Raw genomic sequence first — 27,865 nt, 5'->3', positions numbered from 1 at the left:
CGGGTGTATATATTAAAGAGCAAAAAGAAAGTGTTTGATGCTTTTAAAAGGTTTCATGCCTTTGTTACCACACAGAAAGGGCTTAAGTTAAAAGCTATAAGAATGGATAATGGGGGGGAGTATATCTCTAATGAGTTTAAAAGATTTTGTGAGATGCATAGCATTAAGAGGGAGTTGAGAGCCCCTTACAAGCCTGCATCAAATGGCGTGGCTGAAAGATATAATCGTACACTTTGTGAGAGAGTCAGATGCATGTTGTCCACAGCTAATCTCCCGCAACAGTATTGGGAAGAGGCTCTTAAAACTGCAATTCATGTGTGCAATCGCTCTCCCAATCGTGCGTTGAAAAATGGCATTCCTAAAAAGGTTTGGTCTGGCAAACTTGCTTCATATGACCATTTGCGTGTCTTTGGTTGTGATGCTTTTGTGCATATTCCTGTAAATCGGAGGACTAAACTAGATATGAAATCCATCAAGGGCATCTTCATGGGATATGGAGATGAGGGAGAGATGGGATATAGAGTTTGGCTTCCTCAAGATGGAAAGATAGTACGCAGTCGAGACGTAGCATTCAATGAGGCAAAGTTGCTGAAAAATACTATAGATGGTGACCTTGACAAAAAGAATGTCAAGTTTCAGCATGAACAGCCAACCATTCAGCAACCATTAGCTGAAGATACTGTCCCTTTTGATGCTGAAAATGAGCAACAACCTATTGTGCTACAGCCAGAAGATCAAGGACAACAAATAGATGCACAGGATGAAATAGGACAGCAAGAAGAACATGCTGAAAACAAATTACAGCAGCAAGAAAACGCTGAAAATCAGCCACCTGGTGATGGTGTACACATCCCTCAAGATGTAGGCCCACTGCTTGATAATACAGATCATTGGGTAAGGAGGTCTACAAGTGTCAAAAGGCAGCCATAGAGGTTTCAGCCATCTTTGGATTTCATTTTATTGACTGATGAAGGTGAGGCTTTGACATTTAAAGAGGCACAACCATGTGAAAACAAGAAAAAGTGGGAGCTCACTATGCAAGAAGAGATGAAATCTCTATATGCAAACAATACATGGGAGCTTGTACCTTTGCCCAAGGATAGGAAGGCTATTCCTGATAAATGGGTTTATAAGGTGAAATGTATTGATGGGAAGCCCAAATACAAGGCACGTCTGGTTGCTAAGGGCTATACACAGAAGGAAGGCATAGACTTCCAAGAGGTTTTCTCACCGGTGGTGAAGATAACTATGCTCCGTGTTTTGTTTGCCCTCATTGCATCCTTGGATTTAGATTTGGATCAAATGGATGTGAAGATTGCTTTTCTTGGTGACCTAGATAAAGAGTTGTACATGAAACAGCCCAAAGGTTTTGTTATTCCAAGGAAAAAGCATTTAGTCTGTAAGCTGAAACGCAGCTTATATGGGCTGAAATAGGCTCCTATACAATGGTATAAAAAATTTGATACATTTATGCTCAGCCATGGATTCAAACGCAGTCATGCAAATCACTGCTTATACACTAAAAAGGCTGATGATGGAAGCCTTGTTGTGCTGGTTTTATATGTGGATGGCATGCTGATTCATGGAAAGCATAAGAGTACTTTACATATACTTAAAAGGCAGCTGAGTTCAGCCTTCTCAATGAAAGATTTGGGACCAATTGAACACATTTTGGGCATGTGCATTCAAAGAGATAGAGGACAACACTTGTTGTTTCTCTCACAAGATAAGTACATCAGTAAAGTACTTGACAGATTTAATATGGCTGATGGTAAGTCTCTTGGTGTACCTTTACCACCATATACAAAGCTTAGCAAAGCTGATTGCCCAAAAGATGATGCAGCTGCTATTGCGATGAAAGGCATACCTTATGCATCAGCTTCTAGTTCTTTGATGTATGCCATGATTGCAACTTGTCCACATATTGCCCATGCAGTGGGAGTTGTTAGTAGATTCATGTCTAACCCTAGAAAACCACATTGGGAAGCAGTGAAATGTATCTTTAGATACTTAAAAGGTACACAAGGCAAATGTATATGCTATGAAAAGGGTACACTAGAGCTGCAAGGGTTTTGTGATTTGGACATGGCAGGAGATCTTGACACTAAAAAGTCTACCAGTGGGTATGTATTTACTTTGGCTGGTGGAGCTATTTCTTGGTATTCAAGGTTGCAGAAAATTGTAGCACTAAGTACTACAAAGGCTGAATATATTTCAGCCACAGAAGCTTCCAAGGAAGCTATTTGGCTTGGCCGTTTGGTCAAGGATTTTGGTCTTTCTTCCCATACTCCAGTGCTTGGTTGTGATAGCCAGAGTGCAATAAGTTTGGCTAAAAATGCCATGTTTCATGCCCGTACCAAACACATCGATGTTTGGTATCATTTCATTCAATAGGTCTTGGATGATGGCCTTGTCACACTTACTAAGGTCAAAATCCAAGATAACCCTACAGATGTTCTCACTAAAAGTCTTGCAAAGGCTTAGCATGAGCATTGCATTCAACTAGTGGGAGTTGGATAGTTTACAAGCATCACCTTGGGCCTTTAAGTGGGAGGTTGTTGGGTGTAAAGTCCCTTCAGGTGTAAACTCCCGCGTGTATAAACTTACGGGTGTGAACACACCCTTTACTTGTAACCTAACGTATAAATACATTTTTATTCTTTGTGTACCGTGCAACACACTATTACACTCTAACACGATTCTCTAAGCTCTTTGCTCTATCTCTGCTTACTCCAAGCTTACATTCTGATCAGCACTCAAGTGCAGCAGGGCAAATATTGCTCCCACTATGTCTTGTGGTCTGAAACATGGCACCTCAAAAGATCTAACACTCTGGAATTTGCTTCCTTAGACTGACCATTTGTCTGCGGATGAAAGGATGATGAGAATTTCAGCGTGGTACCCATATTCTCAAATACGCCCTTCCAAAATAAACTGGTCATCCGAGGTTCTCAGTCACTAATGATCAACTCTGGCATACCATGATACTTAAAGATGTGCTGCAAAAACAATCGTGCCATATGATCAACCTTTATTTTCTTCCTCATCGGAATGAAATGGGCTTGTTTGCTAAACCTACAAATGATAGACCATATCCCATCATTCCCTGTAGGTGTCTTAGGAAGCTCAAAAATAAAGTCCATTATTGCAATGCTCTGCCAAGGCCTATCTTGAATAGGAAAGGGCTACAACAAACCCAGCATCTTTTGTCTATCATGCTTTACCTTCTGGCATACGATGCATGTCTTAACAAATTGTTCTATATCATGCCTCAAAGCTGGCCAATAAAAGAAATGCTCCACTGCCTTGACCGTGGCATTAATACACAACTTTAAGCCTTAACTGCTTTGTGACACACAGTCGTCCATGCATCATCAAAAATCCATCTCTTAGCACAAAGTGTCCATGCCTTTGGCCATTGCAAAGCTGATCATAAACATTAGCAAAGTCCAAATCAGTAACATATTGCTCTTTCATAGCATCCAACTCAGTGTGATAAACCATACTGACAGTTGAAATTTGTGGCTTACGTGATAGTACATCAACCACAACATTCTTTTTACCATCCAGCTTATTCCAAGTTGTCATGATATCGACCTCAAAGGTACTTGTCAACCAATTCCATGCGAACATTTGCTTGAATTGTGCCCACGTTGATAGTGCTCTACCTTGCATCAAAAGAGTGGACCACCATTGTAATGCGTTCCCTTTCAAGAAAGTGGTTGCCTTTTGAATCTTCGAGGACTCTGTGAAGTTCGCCCCTGAATAGGCTGCATCAAACTGCTAAATGAAAGTCAAAGCTTTCAACCTATCTTGTACATTACTGAAGGACTCAAACTTCACTGCTTTTCCACCCTCATCATAGTCTTTTGCTGCCCTTTGGGTGTCAAGTTGTAATACATTGGTTGCTGCAAAAAGGGTGCATTTGCTGAATTTACATCAAAGCCAACGCCAAATGGAGCATTTGCATAACCAACATTCATTCCTTGAGCCCCATAAGCATTTGGGGGCGCACATGTAGTACCAAACGCACTACTTTGTGCCTAAGGCGTCAAGCCAATGCTACCATACATAGGGTTTTGCATATTTCCAGTCATACCCGAATACATTGGGCCTTGCACACCATGCACTGTTTGCTGCAAACCATAAGAATTTGTGTCATACATTTCCCTATGTGGCCCTTGTCCAACCATAGCATGAAAAATCATGCTTCCACCAAAATATCCTAGCTGCCCCATCATAGCATGCATGCCCCGACTATCCAAAATCCATTGAATTGGCACTTTAGAGATGGCCCTACATTTGCATTCCTTGCCCCGTAGATACCAATTGTTTTATTTCATTAGCATCTTTGGGAGCTTCAAATGAAGGATTTGGCATTTCAACTAATCTTCATTTGGAGCTTCAAACGAAGAAATGATCTCAATACTGCAATCTTTGGAGCAAGGCTATAGAAAGGTTGGGAGATAAGAGAGAATGCTGAGGACAGAGAAAATTCACACTTTCTTCATGAAGAACTGAAGAAAATCAATCATTTACTACTGTTGCTCTGTCTCAACAGCTTGTAGATGCAAAGAATTGAAGAAAATCGGTCATTTACTCCTGCTGCCATGTCTCAGCAGCCTGTAGATGCTCTCACCTATTGTTGATTGTTCTCCTGCACCTAGCTGCCTTAGAAGGTTCTCCAATGGCTGCAAATTAGACCAGCAACATCTCCTCCCTCTCTCTTGCAGATTAAATACACTAAAAATGCCTCTCTCCAACCTCTAAAGACGTTTTTCAGTCTTGCATGGGCATTTTTGACAAGTGGCAATCTTTCAGATGGTGTTTCCAGCATTATCCATAATTAAATATTAATTTTTAGTCTTTAAATATTGAAAATTAATCTAATAATTATTTTGGTGCCTGAAAAATAATATGACTAGCCAATAATTAAAGTGGCTAGGCAACTTCCATTCCCAAGTGTCTGTGCCATCTTTGACCATCAGATTGGCATTAGGTACCATTAAACACTTCTCTAGTATCACTAACTGGCACTTATAGCCAAATGAATGACCTAGGCCAACAACTAGTACCGAATACCACTAAGTACCTGTCCAACATAACTTATAGCAACTTTTGCCTTTGACATCCCATGATTTTCCAGAGTCCCAAGCTCGTAAATTTACTCTAACCCTAGTTACACCTCACACGTGCAACATTTACTTAACCATGTGATTAAAAATTAATCCACATGTTAAGAGAAGTTTCAAAAATACATGTCCTCATGACAATATTCCATGCAGTTTCCACAAAAGATGCAAACTCCAAGATCAATGCTATAATTTTCTAATATTTTTTTCTTAATGCTCGTTAATTTCCAATCAACAACTGGCAAATTGATGGAGCAAACCGAAAACAAACCTTGCAAGCAATACATTTATCAAATTCAAAATGGATTCTTCCACGAAAAATTAAATCCCTAGATAAGAGTTATCTTTGTTTGTATGTAGCTTCATTTTTTTAAACTTGCACTTGCTTTTTTTTTCACTTGGCTAGTTGATGAATGTATTGACTCTTACCAACATTACTAACAGTTATGGATAACTTAGGAGATGCTTTTCACGTGTATTTGACAAATATCTTGTGAAAATCCATTTTCTTAAAAGATTTTTAGAAAAAGTTTTATTGTTTTCTAGACCATGGAGAGAGCCTTAAACTTTATCCACTCATATTTTCGTCTTTTGCCAACATGCAAATTGCAATGTGTTTTAGTTTTCAGCTTTCGTTTCTAGCCTTCAAATTCTATTTCTATTACATGTGTGTCCATGCTTGTTTCTCTTCATTAAAGCCATCTCCAATGAGAGCATGTATGAACTCACACAAACATTTATGAAACTATGAAGATCGTACTCTTACTAGCAACCAATAGCTACTAAATAGTGTGTGTAATCTACATATTTGGCAATGCAAGCATCTAAGTATGTAAAGGCTAAACTGCTAGCTTGTACAAGGTACTACAAACACGCACATACACACTTTATATTTATATATATTTACATTTATGATCATATTTTTTAAGCTCCCGTTTCTCCTTTTGGACTGAAGCTGAAACTCCGTTTTGCGACTCTGAAACACATTCTCATTTCCTTATTTATGAAACTCCTAGCAACTAGGATGGCTAGAGATCGAGCACAATGCATTAATCTCAATCATGAGCTCCAAGATTTCTCTAATAAGGAGCAGCATGGCCTAAAAGTTGAGATAGCCGAATATATTGTATACATCAATACCCACATTTAAAATGTCATGCTACTCTATTGACTCTTTCTTCGGTGCATCTTGCTATCTTGAAGCTCTTGAAGGCCATTTGCCCTCCTTGTCTTTATTTCCCTCCTTTAAGGGGTTCAAAAAGTGCATCAATCAAGGATCTTTTGCCAATTCCACAAGCATTTCAACTGCTATACTCAAGAGCCTAGTCTTTATACTAGTCATCAAATTCCTCTGTCTTGCAGGTCAACAACTTTTCAAGGCCTAGAAGAGCCCACATTTTGGTCTAAACAAACATTATCAACTTGTTGTCCATGTTGCACACCTTGTCAAAGATCTAGCATTGCATTTCCCCCAACACTTTGTGAATTTTCAGATTGAGGGTCATCTTCCCTGCTTGATCCCATCTCACTATCTAAAGACATTTGTGTTGTAATGCTTCGCTGAAGCGACTGAACCTTGAGACCAGCCTTCTTCTGATAGGGTGGTAAATAACCTGATTTCATACTAATCAAAGCAAGCATAGAATTCACTTAAACTGAAAATGTAAATGTTACCACTTAATCTTGGACAATGGACAACCTATTGGCCCCAAAATTGGTGCCAATTGCGGTATTTCTTTAACTTTTATTACAACTAGATGGAGTACAACTGAGATCCTCTGATCTCCTCCACTAATCCAAGTGCCTCTTGCTATCAAAACTGACAACAAGCCTCCAAACCAATTTACCCCTTGGTTTGCTTGAGAATTGGCCATCACCTTGCTCCTTGAAAGACAAATTCAGCCCCAAATTTGATATTGACTGATTGGCCTCTTGAGTTTCCCTCATATTTCTCAATTTCAACTGCTGGAATTCAAGTACTAGGCCTTCAATTCTCAGCATGCATCCCCAGGTGGCTGTCAAATCCTAATTTATACTGTAAATTAGAGTTTACAGCAGGAATTGACTAAAATCTCTTCCTCTAATGATTCAAACTGCTGAAAAATGCTGACAGGGTTGAGAAATGGCTATAGAATGAGAGAGAATGTCAAAGAGAGAAATTTTGGACTTCCATCACAAGAAAATGAAAGAAATCAATTATTGCTTTGTCTAGACAACCATAAAAGCTATCTCCACTAATGGAACACACCAAATATGATGATGCTTAGCTGAAGCAACCCTCAAACTGCTGTCACCTACTATTGTAGTCTCTTCAGGGCATCACAGCTGCTCTTGGAGAGTCTCTTGCTGGCTAGAAATGGCCGATCAACTATTGTAGCAACTATAGTAGCCTTCTCTCTATCTCTCTCAACTTGCACAAGATTGGAATGACCCTCTCTCTCTCTTTTTTTTCGTAAAAGGTAATTGTATTAATTACGAAAAAGTTTTCATGATTACAAGATACACGATGGCTCTACCCCATCGTATGTACAAACTGACTCTTTACAAGAACCAGAGGGCCAAATAGTTACAAAATCATGGCAAAGACGCGGAGGAAATTGCCATGTGCCAGGGGCGTAAGTCCTCCCGAGAGAGGATGTCAGAGTGCCGGAGAAGATCTATCTGCCAATACAAGAAACCTTTAAGCCTAGCAATATGCCGCTGAACATTATAAGCAGAATCAAAAAGGAAAGCATTCCGAATGGTCCAGTTGTGCCAACAGCCCCAATATCGAAGAAAGTGAAACAAGATCTTCATATGTGCCTATGTCGGTGTGGGATATTTGGGCTGCGCGAAAACCCAATCAAACGGGCGAAGCGAGAAACCAACCACCGCTCGCCAGACGGCTGACAAGAATGACCAGATTTTCTGAGCAAGGGGGCAAGAAATAAAACGATGACGGGCGGATTCCACAGTGGTGGTGCAAAAGAAACAGTTGCCATTGGAGATTCGGCGCTTTGAAAGAGCTGAAGCAAGTGGAATACCACAAATCATCACCCTCCAAAGAAAGACCTTATATTTGAATGGTGTCTTATTTAACCAGCCCTCCATCACAGTTACCCTCCACCATGACCAGGATTTATGCAATCCCCATAGAATATTAGCTTTATTAACTAGCAATTGATGATCTTTAATCAGAAGATGATACACCTGGTTAGTTGAAGCCTTTTCTAAATTCAGCCGGCCTGCAAAGTCCCAATCCTGCCAGGGACGATCCGTAGCAAGGGCAGGAAAGGGTTGTCTGCTCTGAAGCACCCTCAAAAGATGTTCCCATAAATACATGTATCCACGAGGGATCCTGAAAAGCCTCCTGGCTGTACGAAACGACATGAACACATTGCGACTGGCAAGAGTAGCATCCGCGACCGAAGTTAAGCCCAAACGTGCCATACGGTTGAATTGTGGTCGAAGCTTATGTTTACCGTCCCACGAAATTAACTGCGAGACTGCCAACAGTTCCAATTGAAACGAATTAGTAGCTAAACGATCCTCCGCTGGATGCCACTGAGACTTCCGGAGGACCAGTCTCCAGGAACACACCAAATGGGTAAGCAGAGATGAGGAAGAACTGGAGAACCGAGAATCTGCATTAAGAACATGCCACCACGAACTGCGGATGTGGGTATTACCATGCAGAAGTCCGTGATCCTCAAGAAAATAACGGGCTATGATGACCCAAGGATGACAATCCGAGCACATGGCGCGAAAAAGAGACCAGCGGAGTGCCAACATATGAGTGTGGGCATCCAAAATAGCCCCTCCACCCATGCGTTTTGGGGTGCATGCATGTGACCAAGAAATCCAGGAAATACCCGCATGCAAGGAATCCTTCTTCCATAACATGAAACGAATAGACTTCGTAAGATCATTCAGTGTCGTAGTAGTCCAGGGTAGCAATGGCAAGAAATATGTAAGCATTGGCAACATTACTGTCTGGGCTACTTTGAGGCGAACATGGAAGGGCCAGGCTTGAGACTTCCAATACAGAAACTTAGCCGCCAGTTTCTGTGAAATCCACCGTAATAGCTGCTTTGGGGGAACATCAACCCCCAAAGGTTACCCAAGATGTCTGACAATGGAGCCACAGGGGACAACCATGCCCTGCCAGCCCAGTGACTGCAAATCGGACTCCGTGCAGCTGAGAATGGCCGATTTCAAGGCGTTAATGCGAAGACCAGAAGCCTGACCAAAGAGAGCCCAAACATCTAATGCTTTGTGAAGGTTATCTTTGTCCGCACGCAGAATCATAAAACTGTCATCAGCCAAGGATTGACCAATGAAGTGTTGTCCAGAGGGAAGCAACAATCCAGCCAACTAAGTAGAAGCTGCCATATGAGATAGCATCGAAAGAACCGGATGAGTCGCAAGGGCAAAGAAGAGAGGACTCAAAGGGCACCCCTGTCTGACTGAGCGGGCAAGGACAATTGGCTTGGTAACGCCTCCATTCAACATGACCCGCGAAGATGCTGCAACACTAATAGTGTAGATCTAACGAGACATCCGAGCACCAAAGCCCATAGCAGACATAAGTTCTGCAATGAAAGACCAGTCCAGATAATCAAAAGCCTTTTCCAGGTCCAATTGAACCAGTACAACCTCCTGATTTGAATGCCTTGCATAATCAATTGCCAGTTGCGCATTTAAGACATTGTGCAAAATGTTTCTGCCCTTAATAAAACCATATTGGAGAGGATGCACAATGGCAGGAAGATGCTTATGGAAGCGATTCGCCATAACTTTGGAAAAGATTTTATACATAGAACCCATCAAAGAAATTGGGCGCCACTGTTTCAACATGGATGGTGAAGGAACTTTTGGAAGCAATTTAATAAGACCTTCTTTCCAAGAGGAAGGCATAATCCCCGTTTCCCATACCCGCTGAAACAAAGCCGTCAAAGTTTTCGCGAGCTGGGTGGCAAAAAACTCAAAGAACTCATTGGTAAGACCATCCCAGCCAAGACTTTTATCCTTAGGCAAGTGTAACAGAACATCCATGACCTCCAACTCACAAATATCTGCCTCCAGAGTAGATTGCATGTCCTGAGGAACCTGATTGCGAACCAGATCATAAAAAACTGAACAAGCATGAGTAATTTGGCCTGAAGGCGGAGAAGTAGAACCAAGAAGGTCGAGGAAATAATTTCTACACATATTCACAATCATCTGCGGATCAAGAACCATTTGACCTTCTTCATCCTGGAGCCTCGTCATATTCTCTCGAGCAGGAGAGGCGTGGAGAGCTCGAAAGAACTTATGAGTCTGACAAGCACTGTCTTGCAGAGTCTCCGTCAGATGTTGCAATTTGACCTGCTGATAGGATTTCAACTGAAACTCTTTAATAAGATCAGCCAGACACATTGCCAGTGATAGCAGAAATGCGTCATCGGGAGTGTCCACCAGCAAAGAACGAACCAAAGCTAGCAGTTCCTCGGCTGCTTGTCGGCGCCGCCGACAAAGAGAGGCATGATGGATCCCATACTGGCGAGCAACCCGCTGCACATTGGAGAGCAATCGTTGAAAGGAAGCAGTGCCCTGAGATGAGAAATCCAATAAGAATCGATCAATCAATTGCTGCATATAGCCCTGGAAGATTGCATGCTTCAAATAAGACGAGTTGAAACGCAAAGGGAGTCTATCCAGAAATTGCTTGAAAGGTGCAATGGGTTGTGCAAGGAGCTCAAGCTGCAGAGGGAAATGATCCGACAATGCATATTGTTGTAACACTTTCATTTCGAGCATCTCAGGAAGGAAATCATCATCCTACATGATGTATATGCGGTCTAACGGCGACCATGTTGTGGCATACTGGGCAGAATGGAAGGTAAACCCTGTAGAAGAAGGATACAGCCAAGACCAAAGATCTTGCTTAAGAACGGCAAAAGCCAACTGCTGCCACGTACGTCTTTCCGGCGCATCCATTACCGAATGTTCTGATGTGGACTATAAAGAATCAACACACATATTAAAATCCCCCATCAAAAAACCCCGTCTGCCAAGGGACAAGGAACTCTGCAAGGTATGCCAAAGCTCCCGGCAAGATAGAGCATCATTCGGAGCATAGAGGCCAAGTAACCATAAGATCTCTCCTTCGAATAAAATTTCAATCACCACAAAGCAGCCATGTACATCATTCTTGATAAGAACCGGCTGATATTTTTCATGTACAATCATAAGCACACCAGAATACTGCCTGGCATGTGTCCCTGCATAGAACAAACGAAAACCATGGCAATCCACAACTTTACCTACTTCACTATGACTCTTGTGCTCCACAGCACACAAGACATCCCACTGATTCTCATGCAATATTGTCCACATGGCATGTTGCTTGTGGCGAGAACAAATTCCTCGCACATTCCACGTAGCTATCTTCATGTGGATTCAAAAGAGGATCAGGTACGAGGCACAGCTTGCCTCGATGAGACCTTTTCGGCGAGAATGTCTAGGACACCCTCATCCAAGAAATCAGCTAACACGGCAAAAGAGTTCTGACGACCAGATTTGGAAGTGGATGGCATATCCGCTGACTTAGGGATGGAGCGGGGATAACGACGATCCCATGGGGTAATGACGTTACCTCGAGTATCAAAATCCAGCTTAGCGGGTGGACCCTTAGGACCATCTGAAGACACTCTCCTAGCTGTCTGTTGACGGGGAGCAGAGGAAACCATAGCAGGAGTAGAGTGCTCTGAAGACATCATTTCTTTCCTGCGCATATACGTACGCATGGAATCTGGTGAGGCAACAGGCACAGTATCCATCATGCCAGCAACATGCCTGTTGCCTTTTTTCGCGCGTACATCTACCCAGTCATTGCCACCAGAATCCAAACCCGAGACCTGTTGTTTACCTTTATTCAAAACTTTAGGTGGCTGTGTGGCATCTTGCGACGGCACATCACACACCATATCTTCCATGGGCTGCGCAACATGCTCGGCATCTGAAGTGTGGTGCTTCTCTGGGCATTCAACCATAAAATGCCCCAATTTTCCACATGAAAAGCAATGTCCTGCAAAGCTGCCCCATTTCAAACGAAAATGTAAAGGATGCATGCCAGAGCAGTTAATGCGTAACCAAGCAGGCCTTTTTCGAGCAATGTCCCATAACATACACAGGCGGTTGCGATTCATGGCCCTTAGGCTTGGGGGGACCAGAACAGTGCCCACAGCGGCCATGGCGTCTTTTAGCAGTGGCCAATAAACAGCCGGACAGTTTTCCACTTCAACCCACACAGGGCATTCACGTTGCAGCAGACGCTGAAAATCTGCCATGGGGTGCCATGGCACCACATGGACCAGACGGCGATCAACGAACAATGGCAGTTTAGACAGGAGAGCAGCACGGTGTGTCTCTGATTTCAACAGCACCTCAAAAAAACCCCGGGGGCCAACAAAAATCTCTTCAACACATTCCTCTTGTAGCAGACTGTGCAGCCACTGGCGAATACGCAAAAGCAACGGGATCCTACCGATGAAAAAAAGTATCACAGCACGTTCATAGAACACTGAAAAGGAGCACAAGACATGTTTCGGATCCACAGTGGCTTCCAGAACATCTTCCGTTGCAGAGTCCGAAAAGACTTCCTGATTATGTTGAACATAATCGCCCAGCAAAGTGTTGGCAAACTCCAACAGGTACTCCCAATCAACCTCCTGGGATTCCGCAGAATCAGAAGCAACCTGAGCATAGGAACGATCCTGCTCATCCATTATGCCTGCCGAAGTATGCTTGGTGCGTTTGCCCGCTGGCTGGAGGTCAGGAGCAGGGGGCATCTCCTCTGTGCACGGAACCATGTCCTCTGGTTCCTCGGTGTCAGAATCCAGACCAAGAGCTGCCACCGTTTGGTCTATGAAAGCCAGATCTAGGCCAGCCATATTGTATCAGTACGTATGTCGGACAGAGGCCGAGTGAAAAAGTCACGTGGGGCAGAGACACGTAGGCTTCTCTCTCTCTCTCTCCCTCTCTCTCTCGCTCCCTCTTTTCTGTACCGAGTCGTTGTCCAGGGGCGTATTCTGCACGCACAACTGATGAAAGCGAAGCTTTACCTGTCAGCCTCAGTCGTGGCCTGTCCCAAGAACCCTAGTGGCAAAGCACAACCCTAACAGTGCAAGGGCAGGAGGGCAGAGCAACGGCCTGGCAGTCGATGGCAGAGCAAGACGGTCGGGGGCGCAGGGCAGGGGTCCATCAGCCAAAACCCTAACGGACAGGGCGAAGGGGCGAGAATCAGGTGCAGAGGGCAGAGTACAGGCGGGTGGGGGACGCAGGCAAGGGGCCGTCCGACAGCAGGGGGGAGGACTCAACGGCCGTGGAGGGCATCAGGGGCAGGCGAGGGGACTGCAGGCGGCGAGCCGAAGGCGTCAGACGGCGTCACATACCCTCTCTCTCTCTCTCTCTCTCTCTCTCTCTCTCTCTCTCTCTCTCTCTCTCTCTCTCTCTCACTCAAAAACGTATTTCCCACTTACATAGACAAGTTTTGCCATGTGGCAACCTTTAATCTCATTTTTCAACATTACCCAGCTTATTAAATTAACTTTATGAATAGTAATTCTGAAAATTAATTTAATGATTATTCTACTACCCAAAAAAATGATTCTACCAACCAATAATTAACTTGGACATACCATTTTTTTTTCCAAGTATCTATGAGTAGTTATTATTCCTTAGACTGGCATTAATTAATTAATTAATGCCTATCTCTAATGTCATCACTGACATTAGTGGCTAATAAATTGGTCTAGGCCCAAATCTGATACTGGGTCTCACATATTACCTATCAAGCATAGCTTATTACAACTTTTTTCTTTTGGCACCACTTGATATCTTGGGGTCGTGGGTCCCACAGGGTGAAATAATTAAGATGCACCTCACATGTGCAAGTCACATTTGCACATTTGATTAACTTTTAATCAAATGCTAAGCAAAGTAATAAATTTCACATCCTCGTGACAGACCACCCCCTTGAAATCCTTACAATCATCCTCGATTACACTACAATGTGCCAAAGCATCCGTCACCACTACTGGAAATACATGCTGGCATAATAGTCCAACAACATGTGCACCTATTGCTAAACCATGCTCATGTCGTTTGCATGTGAAATTCCAATCACTTAAACCAATTACATAACCATTGTCAAAACCATAAGGTATACATCCACATGCCAAAACCCAATACTGTTCTGACCACCAATGCATTGTAATGCATAAACTGACCATAATCATCACCTCATAGTAATGATGTCCTACATGATCGTCATGTAAAGCATAAGTCAACTGTGCAAACCACAAGTAACTTATACAATTGTAGTTTTATAGCATCACTTGCAAATGTACATTACATACCATCCATGTATCCCATACATACCTCACAAATGTACATCACCTCAAAATATACATTTCATACATACCATATATATTGATAACCTTGGAAATGTATAGTTTCATAGCATAGATGCAAACCATACCATATACATACCCACTTACAATAACTAGTACACTAAATAGTGATCTCGATGGCAAAAACATTATCAGCATGCAATACCCTTGACACCTTCTAAAAGAGCATCAGGCAATACTCTTGACCTTCTAAAAGAGCCCGATCCAAAATCGGCTCTAACTGGAACACATGAAGGTAAAGTACATCACTAAGGATAATCTGCCACATCACCCTCCATCCAATTGCATTCTTTCATAGGTGAAACAATGCTAAAGCATCACTAAGTGTTCGGTGTAAAGTCCCTTCCTCTCCGTGTAAATAGACTTATGGGTGTGAACACACCCTTAATGTACCCTAATATATAAATACATTCTTTTTATTCTTTGTGTATCATCACAATGGTACATCTATCTCTGCGTTCACTCTCTCTAACTCTCAGCTCAACTCTGCTCTTCAACTAACGCCTTGATCTCGCACGTCATTGCGCACTCTCTCCTTCAAACTGGTATCAAAGCGTGACGGTCCAAGCTCGCAGACGAGACAGGTGCTTGCAATAGCATATGCACCAAAGTGTGAAGAGACAAAGCGTACGTCACTCCCACTATCACTATCATGAGTGACTACATTCACCTCTTCAATTTTCACACTGCTCTTCTTAGGCTAACTGCCCTTTTTCTCTTCCTTGCTATCATCTGTCTTCTTGCCTTTTCCTTTCTCTTTCTTCCATTTGTAACAGTTACGTTTAAAGTGACCCTTCTTGCCACAATGATGGCATTCAACATCTTTGCAACGAGATTTACTGCATCCCTTGCCATCATATTTGCCCTTTTGCTATGATCTACCCCTAGTATGCAAAGCACTGGAAGACTTACTGGATGCATTGTTCTGCCAATTCATCTCTTCCATAAGTAGAGCACTCTCTACATCAACATACAAAAGGATTACATTAGAATTGCTCATAGCAGTCCTGAATGTATCCCAACTTTCTCGTAGAGTGCAAAGTAAGAAAGTAGCCTTAAATTCCTCATCAATCATGAAATTTAAGGCAACCAGCTGGCTGAAAAATTAAGTTAAACTCACTCAAGTGAGTAGACATTGCTGTACCCTCTTTCATACGCAAATCCATAAGCTTTTTCAGCCAATACACTTTGCTTGCAGCACTCTTTTGCACATACAGTTCTTCTAGTCTAGTCCATATAGCATATGCAGAATCCAAACCTTCAATGTTGAAGAGCAAGGCATCAGAAATCGATAGCTCTATGGTTGAGCGTGCAAGCTCATTTAACTCATCCCAATCGTCCCGATCCATGTCCACGGACTTTGCCCCTTTGGTTTTAATCGGCTTGGCCTGCTTCTTTTGTAGCAAGATATTATAGCACTACTTTTGCCAAACTGCAAAATTATGTGCGCCTTCAAGCTTCTTTATGTTCATCAGATTACTGTTGTCATTGCTGCCAGCCATGATTTTCAGCCCAAATGTGACCAAAACCAGCAACTACAGGCCCAAACTGTCACCCAAGTGACCAAGGTACAAACAAGTACCAATCAGCAATAAATGACCACGCAGAAGCACAGATTTAAGATCTGTAATTAAATTTTCAGAAGCACCAAACCATGTGCTACAGCATTATCCAACTGATTACAGCTGTTCCCAGGGCATATGCATCACATTACATGAGAAATCCCAAAATTTCAGCTGCAATTTCTGTTGTACATGTACCCACGGGCATAAAATTTGACACGAACGGTCAAAAATCCCAAAATTTTGTGCTCAAAGCATCAAACACACATCTGCATTTTCTCTGTCATGCATACAACACGCCAATTTTGCCAAAATAGGGAAATTTCAGGAAAACCCCCAAATTCTACCAAGTGTTAATGTCCAAATTGCATGGAATTCAACCTGCATGTACATAAAATGATCAAATGTTGCACAGATTTTGCCCAAATTGCAAAAGCCCCAAATTGCACGGGGTCCAATGTGCCTCAACGTCGAGAAATTGGGTTAATTTCAGGCCAATTTGTGCATGTAAATGAAAAGCCCCAAATCTTAGAGACAAAATGTCACAAATTCCTGTAATTTCCGAGATAGATATCACTGTTGCATCTTGCTCGCATCAAATCTGGACAAATCCCCAAATTTTCCAAGTCCTGCGTGCACTAATTCTAGTGAAATTGAAATAATTTCACTAAAATGTGAAAAGCCCCAAAATTCCTAGGCAAATGTGCACAGATGCTGCAATTTCGGAGTCTGATTGTCCAATTCTACGTTGAGATCCCCAAATTTGGGAAAAGCCCCAAATTTTTGGGCCAAGATTGCACGAAAATTGGAAGTTGTACCTCCACACGTGAACGCTCGGTAAGGAAACTTCAAAAAAAAGAAATTTTGAAGAAAGAAAAATGTTGAACGGCGGGTCAATGGATCCGCAATGCAGGTCGTTGGCTGGTGCCCATGTCACGTCACGTGATGCTGAAGGCGCCTGCTCGCAACGATGCCTGCCCGCCTGCTCACTATTGTTGCCCAATCACCTAGTCGTCCAGTCTCGCTGTGATTGACTGCCGTCTGCCACTGCCCACTGCCTGCACGTCACATCGCAGCCCGTCTCGCTGCAATTGCCCGCCGTCTACCGCTGCCCATGTCGTTTGTCAACCTATCGCACGCCCTGCAACACCTACAACTCTTGTCAATCCTGCCTGCGACACTTCCTACTCGCCTGCGACTACCCACAATGCCTGCAGCTCACGACTTGCTCGTCTGTCCTGCTCGAACTCCGAGAGAGGCACAAACGCCTAAACCACAGCTCTAATACCAATTTGTAGAGACTGGTAAGGCACGGAGATCAAGACAGACTGTCGTTACGCGCAGTGAGAGAGAAAGAGAGTGAGGGAGAGCAGAGTAGAGAGTGAGCACGTTTTCAGGTACAATGACGAGTGTGTACCTTTAGGTTTTTAGATAGATATATATGTGTAAGTATAAGTGCTAAGGGTGTGTTCACACCCGCGCACATTTAAAAAGGCACGATACCTTTATTCCCAACAAAGAGCATTTGGTTTGCAGCTTATATGGGCTGAAACAAGCCCCTATACAATGGTACAAAAAATTTGATACCTTTATGCTCAGCCATGGATTTAAAAGCAGTCATGCAAATCATTGCTTATACACTAAAAAGGCTGATGATGGCTGCCTTATTGTGCTGGTTTTATATGTGGATGACATGCTGATTGCAAGACACCATAAGAGTACTTTGAATGCTCTTAAAAGGCAGCTAGGTTCAGCCTTCTCTATGAAAGATTTGGGGGCAGCTAAACACATTTTAGGCATGCGCATTAAAAGAGACGGAGGGCAACATTTGTTGTTTCTCTCACATGACAAGTATATCAGCAAAGTACTTGACAGGTTTAATATGGCTGATGCTAAGCCTCTTGGTGTGCCTTTACCGCCACATACAACGCTTAGCAAAGTTGATTGCCCTAAGGATGATGCAGCTGCTAGTGCCATGAAGGGTATACCTTATGCATCAGCTTGTGGATCTTTGATGCATACCATGGTTGCAACTCGCCCTAACATTGCTCATGCAGTGGGAGTTGTTAGCAGATTTATTTCTAACCCTGGAAAGCCACATTGGAAAGCAATGAAATGTATTTGCTGATACTTGAAAGGTACACAAGAAAAGTGTATATGCTATGGAAAGGGTATACTAGAGTTGCACGGATTTTGTGATTCAGACTTGGTAGGAGATCTTGATACTAGGAAATCTACCAGTGGGTATGTTTTTAATTTTTCTGGTGGAGCTATCTCTTGGTGTTCAAGATTGTAGAAAATTATGGCACTGAGTACTACAGAAGCTGAATATATTTCAGCCATTGAAGCTTCTAAGGAAGCTATTTGGCTTGGCCGTCTCGTCAAGGATTTTGGTCTTTCTTCACATACTCCAGTGCTTGGTTGTGATAGCCAGAGTGCAGTATGTCTAGCTAAGAATGCCATGTTCCATGCACATACCAAACACATAGATGTTCGGTATCACTTTATTCGATAAGTCTTGGATGATGGTCTTGTCACACTGACTAAGGTCAAACCCCAAGATAATCTTGCAGATGTTCTCACTAAGTCTCTTGCAAAGGCTCAGCATGAGCATTGCATTCGTTTAGTGGGAGTTGTTTAGCTTAAAGGTACCACTTCGAGCCTTTAAGTGGGAGACTGTTGGGTGTAAAGTCCCTTCGTCTCCGTGTAAATAGACTTACGGGTGTGAACACACCCTTAATGTACCCTAACATATAAATACATTCTTTTTATTCTTTGTATACCATCACAATGGTACACTTATCTCTCCGTTCACTCTCTCTAACTCTCAGCGTAGCTCTGCTCTTCAGCTAACGCCTTGATCTCGCACATCATTGTGCACTCTCCCCTTCACTAAGAAACACATGGAAACTTTACCTCTAACTTTACCTTCTTCAAAACCTCCACTAGGTTTCATGTCATTTTTTCTCTTAAGCATTGCGATGCTTCATACTTTCACATTACTGCAATTCCAACTTAATTAATATGCGACATTGCATCCAATTGACTAGCCCCTTAGGTATACTTGACATGCTAAGAGCACCAAATGCATTAGGAGACATTCATGTTTGAATATTTTGGACTATTGCAATGTGATTGTGCAAGGGAATTTGCATACTACCAACCACACCAAGATATATCTTCCCATATATTGCATGCATTAATAGCTGAATTTTTCCTCATACATGCATTACTAGCTGTATTTGTCCTCATGGCCAACCTTATATGGAGCATTTGCATAACCAGCATTACTATCATGAGTCGCAAAAGCAATGGGGAGTATGCATATATTGCCAAACTTGCTACTTTGTGCCCCAACATCATGCCAACATCGCTATACATGGAGTTATGCATATTACCAACCATACCCAGATGCGTTGGACCTTGCACACCACACATTGAGTGTTGCATACCATAAGGAGTTGTGCCATACATCTCCGTATACAGTCCCTGACCCACCATAGCATGGAAACTAGTGCCATCATCAAACTACCCTAACTGCCCCATAATTGCATGCATCACTATCCGCATTTGAAACAGCATGCTGCTGTATTTGCTCTTCCTTCAGTGCATCTTGTTGTCCCAAAGCTATTGAAGACAATTTCCTCTTGTTGCCTTTGCTTCCCTCCTTTAAGGGCTCCAAAAAGTACATAAACAGTATCTTCTAGTAATTGCACAAGCATTTTAGCTACTATCCTCAGCTGGTCTTTAAAGTAGTCATCAAATTCCTCTCCCTCTTACAAGCCATCAACTTCTAAAGGCCTAGAAGGACCTACATTTTGGTTTAAACCAACATTATCAACTTGTTGTCCATGTTGCATGCCTTGTCTAAGATCAAGCATTGCACTTCCCCCAACACTTTGTGAATTTTCAGATTGAGAGGAATCTTCCCCACTTGATCCCATCTCACTATCTAAAGACATTCATGCTGTAATGCTTCGCTGAATACAATTTCAGCACCAAAGCAAAGCTTTTGATCTTCAATCAGCTGTCTCAAGCCCATCAATTCAAGAGATTTGACGGTATGCCAAGGATGGAGCCTTGAGACCGGCCTTGCTCCTCATATAGGGTGGTAAATAACTTGATCTAACACTAATTATAGCAAGCATAAAATTCACATAAACTGAAAATGCAAATGTTACCACTTAATTTGGACAATGGACAGCTTGTTGGCCCCAAAACTAGCACCCCTTGTGGTATTTCTTAACTTTCATTGCAAATAGATGGAGTACAATTGATATCCTTGGATCTTCTGAGCTAATCCCAATGCCTCTTATTGTCGAAACTAACTAGCAAGCCTCCAAACCAATTTGCCCCTTGGTTCACTAGGGGATAGGCCTTCACGTTGCTTCTTGAACGACAAATTCAACCCCCAAATTTGATATTGATTGGCTAGCCTCTATCTCCTTGAAATTCCTCAATTTTAGGTGCTAGAATTTAAGTCCTAGGCTTTCAATTCTCAACACTATCCCGAGGTGACTGTCAACTAGGCTTTACAGCAGAGATGGACTAAAATCTCTTCCTCTAACTACTGGAAAATGTTCAGGGAAGTTGAGAAATGGTTGTAGGATGAGAGAGAATGTCAAAGAGAGAAATTTCGCAAGAAAATGGAAGAAATCAGTTCTTATCTAGACAACCATGAAAGTTGTTTCCACTCATGGAACACACTCCATACAATGTTGTTTGGCTGAGAGAGCCTTCAAATTGCTGTCAGACTCTTCAAGGCATGTCATCTACTCTTGGAGGGTCTCTTGCTAGCTCAAAATGGCCTATCAACTGTTGCAGCAGCTATAGCAACCTTCTTTTCGTCTCTCTCAGCTTGCACAAGGCTGGAATGACCCTCTCTCTTCTTCTTTTTTCGTAAAAGGTAATTGTATTAATTACGAAAAAAGGTACAAGTTTACATGATTACAAGATACACGAATTCTCTCTCTCTCTCTCTCTCTCTCTCTCTCTCTCTCTCTCTCTCTCTCTCTCTCTCTCACACACACACACACAAAAAAACGCCTTTCCCACTTACGTGGACAAGTTTTGCTAAGTGACAGCCTTCTAATCCCATTTTCAAACATTGTCTAGCTTATTAAATTAATTTTTAGAATATTAATCTTGAAATTTAATTTAATAATTATTCTAGTGCCCAAAAAAACAATTCCACCAACCAATAATTAAATTAGCTAGGCCAATTTAGCTTCCAAATATCTCTGAGTAGTTGTCTAGGTCCAAATCTGACAATGGATATTACCTACTACTTGTCAAGCATAACTTATTACAACTTTTACCTTTGGCACCAATTGATATCTTGGGGTCGTGGGTCCCACACTAATGAAATAATTGACATGCACCTCACATATGCAAGTCACCAGACTATGCTCCAACAACCGATGAGAAATCTTCTGAGATGATCAGTACCCTCTTACTACCAGCTAGTTTCTTTTGTTATCAGCATGTAGATTTAGATTTATTTTATTGTATTTCTTATCTCTCGACACTTACTATTTTATAAATAGTTGTAACTTATGGTTTCACAGGTCATTTTGGCCTCTTGCTGATGTCAATAAATCATTTCATTTTATTTCATCTCTGTGTTTATGCACACATGCATGTAGCAATTTTTATACAAAGTACCTGATGGCATATTTCTCTATCCTGTGAATCTTTCAGATTTGTTTTTGTCCGCATGCGTGCCATTGCTGCTGGGCATATTTCCAAGCAAGGAGTCTCCAGACTTTTATCATCTTTGGCTGGTACAGCTTCTACTCCAAACTTGAACTATAGCCACAAAACCATTCACAATCAAATCAAACTCCTTCAAAGAACAATAAACAACTACACAATGAATGCAACAAAAGAAAAGAGCAGACATTTGCTGGGCCCCCCTAGAACCCATTTCTGGTTTTCACAAGATAAAAGAATTTATAAGAGGTTTAATCCCCAAGTCTGACTGGTTATCCACAAGAAGCATGGGAACGAAAAGTTGTGCCAATGTCACACAGAGGAAAAGAGAGGTCTCACATATATTGCAGTGTCAAGATCTATGTTGTACAAAAGAAATCTGGGAGGAGAGTAGAGCCTCTTGAATTGTTTCAGAAGCATAAAGCAATAGAAACATAGGAGACCACACTGCCTGCTAGACTTTCACCATTAACCACTGGGTAACCACCTGTGGCAGAGACCTAAAACTACATTTTCACATTATCAGGACCTTGATCATTTTGTGAGATTCAAAGCTTCAATACCTATTTGAGCTGTTCCAATCATCCTTGAACTTCAATTTCCATCATTTCAGCAAATTTCCCCGTGCCATTTCCAATGTTTCTCAAAACTAACATGGAACTAAACTTGCAAGTGCCCAAATTCACAAGGCAATTATTAGAACTTCTTGTTGATCTTCTGTCTCACTGTTCCCATACCTTACATTATGTTGTCTAATCTCCATATACCCCATGCCTATTTGACAGCCCATTTGTTGAAGATGTTCCTTATATTTATCCCCCACAGAAGTGCAGAATTCAATCTTAGGTCTTCGTTTATTTCTTCTCTGTGCTATTAGCCAGATGGTCTTCAAGAAAAGTCTACTTTCATGAATCTCTTGGACTCAAAATTGTTCTTAGAGCCAGCTTTCACCATTTTTCAATTTGCACAATGTTTTCTCAAAGTGAAACTGTCAGCATCTTTCAATCTACTCTATGTTTACTTAAAGAAGGCAACTTGATTGTACATAGATAGGTGAATGTTTTGTTGATTGAATATCAAGAATTGAAAAGTGGGGTGAAACTTTGCTTTAAAATTCTTGGTTATAAGTGTAAAATCTGCAATCTTTGACATGTGGCTTTTTGAAATTTTAAGCCCAAAAGTTTAGCCCCATTGCCATACAAACCTCTAAAAGTTGTCATTTGCAAAAATTCAATCCTACATTTGTTCCTTGAAACATTGATTTTTTGCAAAAACCTATGAGCTTCAAACATAAAATAATGATCATAAGCCATGAACAACGAAAAGTAGTCAATAACTATCGCACCACACAAACCTGGCAACTAAAGTCTTCAAAATTTGGCTCCATAGCTAAAGGAATACCCATGTATTCCTTTATGAAAACCTGAAAAAGCCCAAAAAGAATAAACATAGGATTAGAATAAGACATAAGGAGGGATTTGAATATTTTTAGCAACAATTGTATGATGGATTAATAACAGATGATGCATCCACTAGCTGCCAAATATTTTGGAACATCTGCCATGTTTGCTAGCCAGCATTGTTATTCCATGTGCTTCTCTTATAACTCCAAACTACTTCTTAAACTATCACATGAAACCAAACATAAACAAGAAGAGCTTACCACATCATCAAAGTTGTATGCTTTCTTCTATAAAAGATTATTGATCACAAAGTTCACTAATTAAGGAAAGATGCTTCAAACCTCATCTAAAAGTGGTGCAATGAGAAGCAATAGACTTATCAACACCTTAGCCATCAGCACAAGGTTGTAATAGTGCCACTGTACCTAACATCAATGCATCTACAGCCTGCATAGTGTGTGTTAAGCATAGGAGGACAAGCCAACCAGCAAATGCATTGAAACATTGTGGATGTTGTACACAATTTTCTCATCTTATCAATACCTTAGCCTTAGCCATAAGTACAAGGTTGTAATAGTGCCACTGTACTTAACATCAATGCATCTATAGCCTGCTCAAAGAATAGTGTGTGTTAAGCATAGGAGGACCAAGCCAACCAGCAAATGCATGAAACCCTCATGGATATTGTACACATTTTTCTCATCTTTTCTATACATTGGAACTTAAAGCTAATTGAGAAGATGCAGAACTTCAAATAGTGCAGGATGCAATCATTGACACTACGATTATGAGCATTTTGCTGGAAACACTTTAAAGCTTCAAGCAGTTGACCAAGGTGGTCAAAGTTATACATGAAAACCAGACAGTGAACAATAGTCCTTAATGTGGACGACCTCATTTTGACAAGAGACAACACTTGGATGGTGTAGAAGACCAAGGATTCCTTCAAGCATGAGTTCCAAATGACAAACATGAGGCTATTACAATTATCTCAGCCATGAGGTATGGCAGAGTGAGAGGGGGGTTTTTCTTACTTAACAGTGGTAGAAATGAGCTCAGACAACATGCACATGAAGAAGAAAAGAGTGAATGGATGTTGAAAACTCAATGAACAAACTAAGTATGTGAGGTCTGATATAATAGATGCTCAAGAAGTAGAGGGCTGTCCAACAGCTGTGCTCACTCGTGAGCAGGCTAAGGAAGAGTGTTGGAGAGCATTGTCCTTCAGAATGGATCACCGATGCTCGATGCTGAAATCTGATGCAGACCACTCTAGTAGTGCAGACCACTCTAGTAGAAGTGATGATGAAGAGGAGTGTCCCACATCACAGTTCTGGAGAGGATGAGGGAAGAATGTGATGCCAGATAGTTGGGCAGCAGCAGGAGTCTGGCTGAGAGAAAAATGCAGCACAATATGATGGCAGTGGGGGTGGGGGGGTGTGGTGGTGGAGGAAAGAGAGAGAGAGAGAGAGAGAGAGAGGAGAGTTTGATGGGAAGGCAGATAGTAGCACGGGCCAATGTTGAATAGAATGGCATGACCAGGGCTGATCACTGTTCCCAATGTGCTCCCGCCTACAAGTGCTGTTGTCATGTCTTCCAGATCAGTTTGATGTTTCTTTTCATGTTCCCCAAGGCTATCATCGTTTATGGGACACCACTTCAATTTCTTTATGTGCTTTGCATCTTTCTCCCCCCTTTGAACCAAGACACCCCTTCACAAGATTGGATGATTAATAGTCAGCTGCATTTGGGCAAATGCATGAGTGAATCACACTTGCTTATATGAGATGAGGATTGGCTGGCTCAGAAGGGCAGCGCACTTGGGGTCTCCGTAAAGGCAACTGAGACATCCCCTAAGGATCCAACCTACACACAAGACACGACACATGCCATATCTACAAATAAAAGGGGTTGGACATCACACTCACCTCCCAACCATAGAGCCAAACAGGCTCACCCCTGAGCCTTGGAGCTAGTAGCACTCCGGGTCATGATCACACACCCCAAGAAGGGCTGGGCACCACCCAAGACACCCCAATGCCTAAATAAAGGGCACGAACTCTCAGACAATTACAAACACACACATTCATTCTTGCATCATCCATCATTTTTCTCTTCACTCCTCAGCTTCTCCGCTGCTGTTCACACCTCAGCTCCGAGGATATAACAGTTTGTGAAGTATTCTTCCTTACTGTCTGCCCTGTCTCTTCATTTGCAAGCTGCGTTTTGGAGCAAATCAGGTAGTTCAACTGTCCACATCCCTCAAGCTGGATAACGATAGATTTCCCCTACTGGCGACTAGATTCTGTGCAGATTTGACCTATGTTCTTGCAGCTCATCCCTTCTCCCGCAACACACATGGCTTCTAGCTAAGGGTTGACCTATGTTTTGCAATTAGTGATCATCCTAAGGCTACATTTCAGCCGGTTGCAGGCCGCCCCGCTATCCTACATCATGCAGAGCTGGTGGTTGCTGACTCAAATCTTCCTCCACTCCGACGGCACGTGAGAGCTACGTTCCACTCCCTCTACAGCTGTCCTTCACCACTCAGCATTTACTTCTATACTCTACTATCTGGCAAACTGTGTTTCACTCCGTTCACTGTGTAGATTCCCTGTACGTGCTGCTGCCTTATCAAGTAGGAAAGTGCAGTCATCTGAAAGCTTTCCTCCATTGTATTAGCATGATTTATTCAGCATAATTCAGTGTTCATCATTTTTCACTCTTCTTCTAAGATTTTCTTCTCTCGATGTTTGGGCTACACACTGCGTTTCTCCCCGCAAACCCTACTCTCTTTTTGATATGGTATGAGTGCACACCGTCCTCACTTTTCTTGACATGGTATCACAGCAGAGATGCTTAGAGAGCTCGAGATCCTCTTCATTAGTGAAGATGAAGGTTGTGAGATCAGCTATGCTCTCAGATTCCCTCCCATTCCCATTGCCCCATCAAAAGGACACCATTATCTTCTCCCTCCTACCCTCCCTTTACTGGTTTGACACATCGATGCTATGGCTTCTCCACAAATAGGACAGACCACTCGGTACTCCTATAGCAAGAACGGTCATACCACCGAAGATTGCCGACATCGACCTTTGCTCCCTACCCCACCAAAGTATATGCATCTATCCCTCAACGCTCCTTGTGCCAACACACCCTTCTAGGCCATAAAGATCATTATGCATCAGCTATCAGATTTTTATGCTCGAGGCAATAAGACGCACCCAATGTGTAGTAAGCGCTTGCAAGAAAAATGAAGCTGTAAGACCCACAAGGCGATAATCCCTGTTGGAGACAGCCGCAATGCACTACAGAGGTTTCCCCCACCCATTTTCATGCCACTGGCTCCCATAGCCTACAGTTCTACAATCCACTCCACTGAGAGACCATGACTATTGGGTATTGTCTCATCGATAGTCTGCTCCTTCAAGAGACAATGGTTATTCGACTCTTTCAGCTCCTCAATCCGCTCCACTGAGACACAAAGAATATTGCCTACATGTGGCTCCACAAGAGCTACCCATTTTTCCTCCTCCTTTGTATGGCTCCACGTACATTGACTCTGATGCAAGCATCGAGGAGTTTAAGTGTCATAGGCCCCTGGTAACACACATGGCTTCTAGCTGAGCATTGTGTCAAAAGACGATGTACCAGCGAGACACTAGGGTTTGCGGGGAGGAACACAAAGTAACTCGACAAACACTGAGAAGAAAAGAGAGAAGAAACTCTGATGAATGGAATGATGAAGATCTGAATCATGGAGTGAATGTGATACAAGGAAACAAGGGTGTCGTAGCACAAGGAAGAAGATGAAGACAGCCACGAACCACGAACCACAATGTCCTCTTGAAGGGGTATGAGGGTAGTGGAGAGGCTGGAGAGAAGAGGTGACGGACTGAATGAATCAGTCGTGAAGAATGAGTGACAGAGGCAACCTATAAATAGGCAAGAGATTGTCTAGGGTGGCGCCCGGATGGAGGGCATCAGCTATCTAGGGTGGCGCCCCACTATGGGCCCCCAACCCCTTTTTGGGACTGTCCATTGTGAAACCCTAAACGCAAAACGCAAAACCCTAAATGAAAAACGCAGAACGCAAACTGCATGTGAAGAGTTTCTCAACACCCCCTCTCAGGCCCAAAAAGGGAAAGAAGAGAAGAGTGAGGTGGAGATGGAATGCTAGATGTTGAAGAATGCTCATGCAGCAGGTGCCACTTGGACAGTGTCCCTCGTGGGAAAATTGTTCACTTGCCCAAGCGCCCTAGTACAAAGATGATGAAAACATGCAATGCATAGAAGGAATGTCAGACTTTGTGTGGTAGTGAGAACCATAAGGATATGCTCGTACTTGATCTCGTGAGTTGGCTCCATGTTGCCCAAGGGACGAAGAAGATCCACCCTAGAATCTGAAAATACCACTTGAAAGGAGACCTTTGAAGATAGTCAAGAGACTGGATGAGCTATAGAACCCGAAACTCAACCTCAAGAGAGAAGCCACTAGCTCCGTGACTCCATGCTAGAAGGAATACAAAGGCCTAGCCACCAAGTCACTGCTGAAGGCCTAAGGGCCCCGATCTAGGTAGATTCTCTATATCCTGGATATGAGTAGAGGAAATGACTACTCA

General features: G+C 42.4%; 1 protein-coding gene across 1 annotated transcript in view; it reads right to left on the bottom strand.

The window, feature by feature from the left end:
- LOC148020778 (beta-carotene isomerase D27) overlaps positions 1-27,865 on the bottom strand; it is a 75,697-nt gene that overhangs the window by 14,185 nt on the left and 33,647 nt on the right. Inside the window, exons 7-8 of the mRNA XM_087699447.1 lie at positions 23,195-23,263; positions 21,793-21,936 (exon numbers count right to left, since the gene is read on the bottom strand). Coding sequence (XP_087555573.1) covers positions 21,793-21,936; positions 23,195-23,263 — 213 coding nt within the window. The remainder of the gene's footprint in view (positions 1-21,792; positions 21,937-23,194; positions 23,264-27,865) is intronic.

This window comes from Lygodium microphyllum, chromosome 18 (genome assembly GCF_053477565.2).
Source record: "Lygodium microphyllum isolate KBCC chromosome 18, Lygodium_microphyllum_v1.1.10, whole genome shotgun sequence".
NCBI lineage: Eukaryota > Viridiplantae > Streptophyta > Polypodiopsida > Schizaeales > Lygodiaceae > Lygodium > Lygodium microphyllum.
This window is presented reverse-complemented; position numbering and strand designations above follow the sequence as displayed.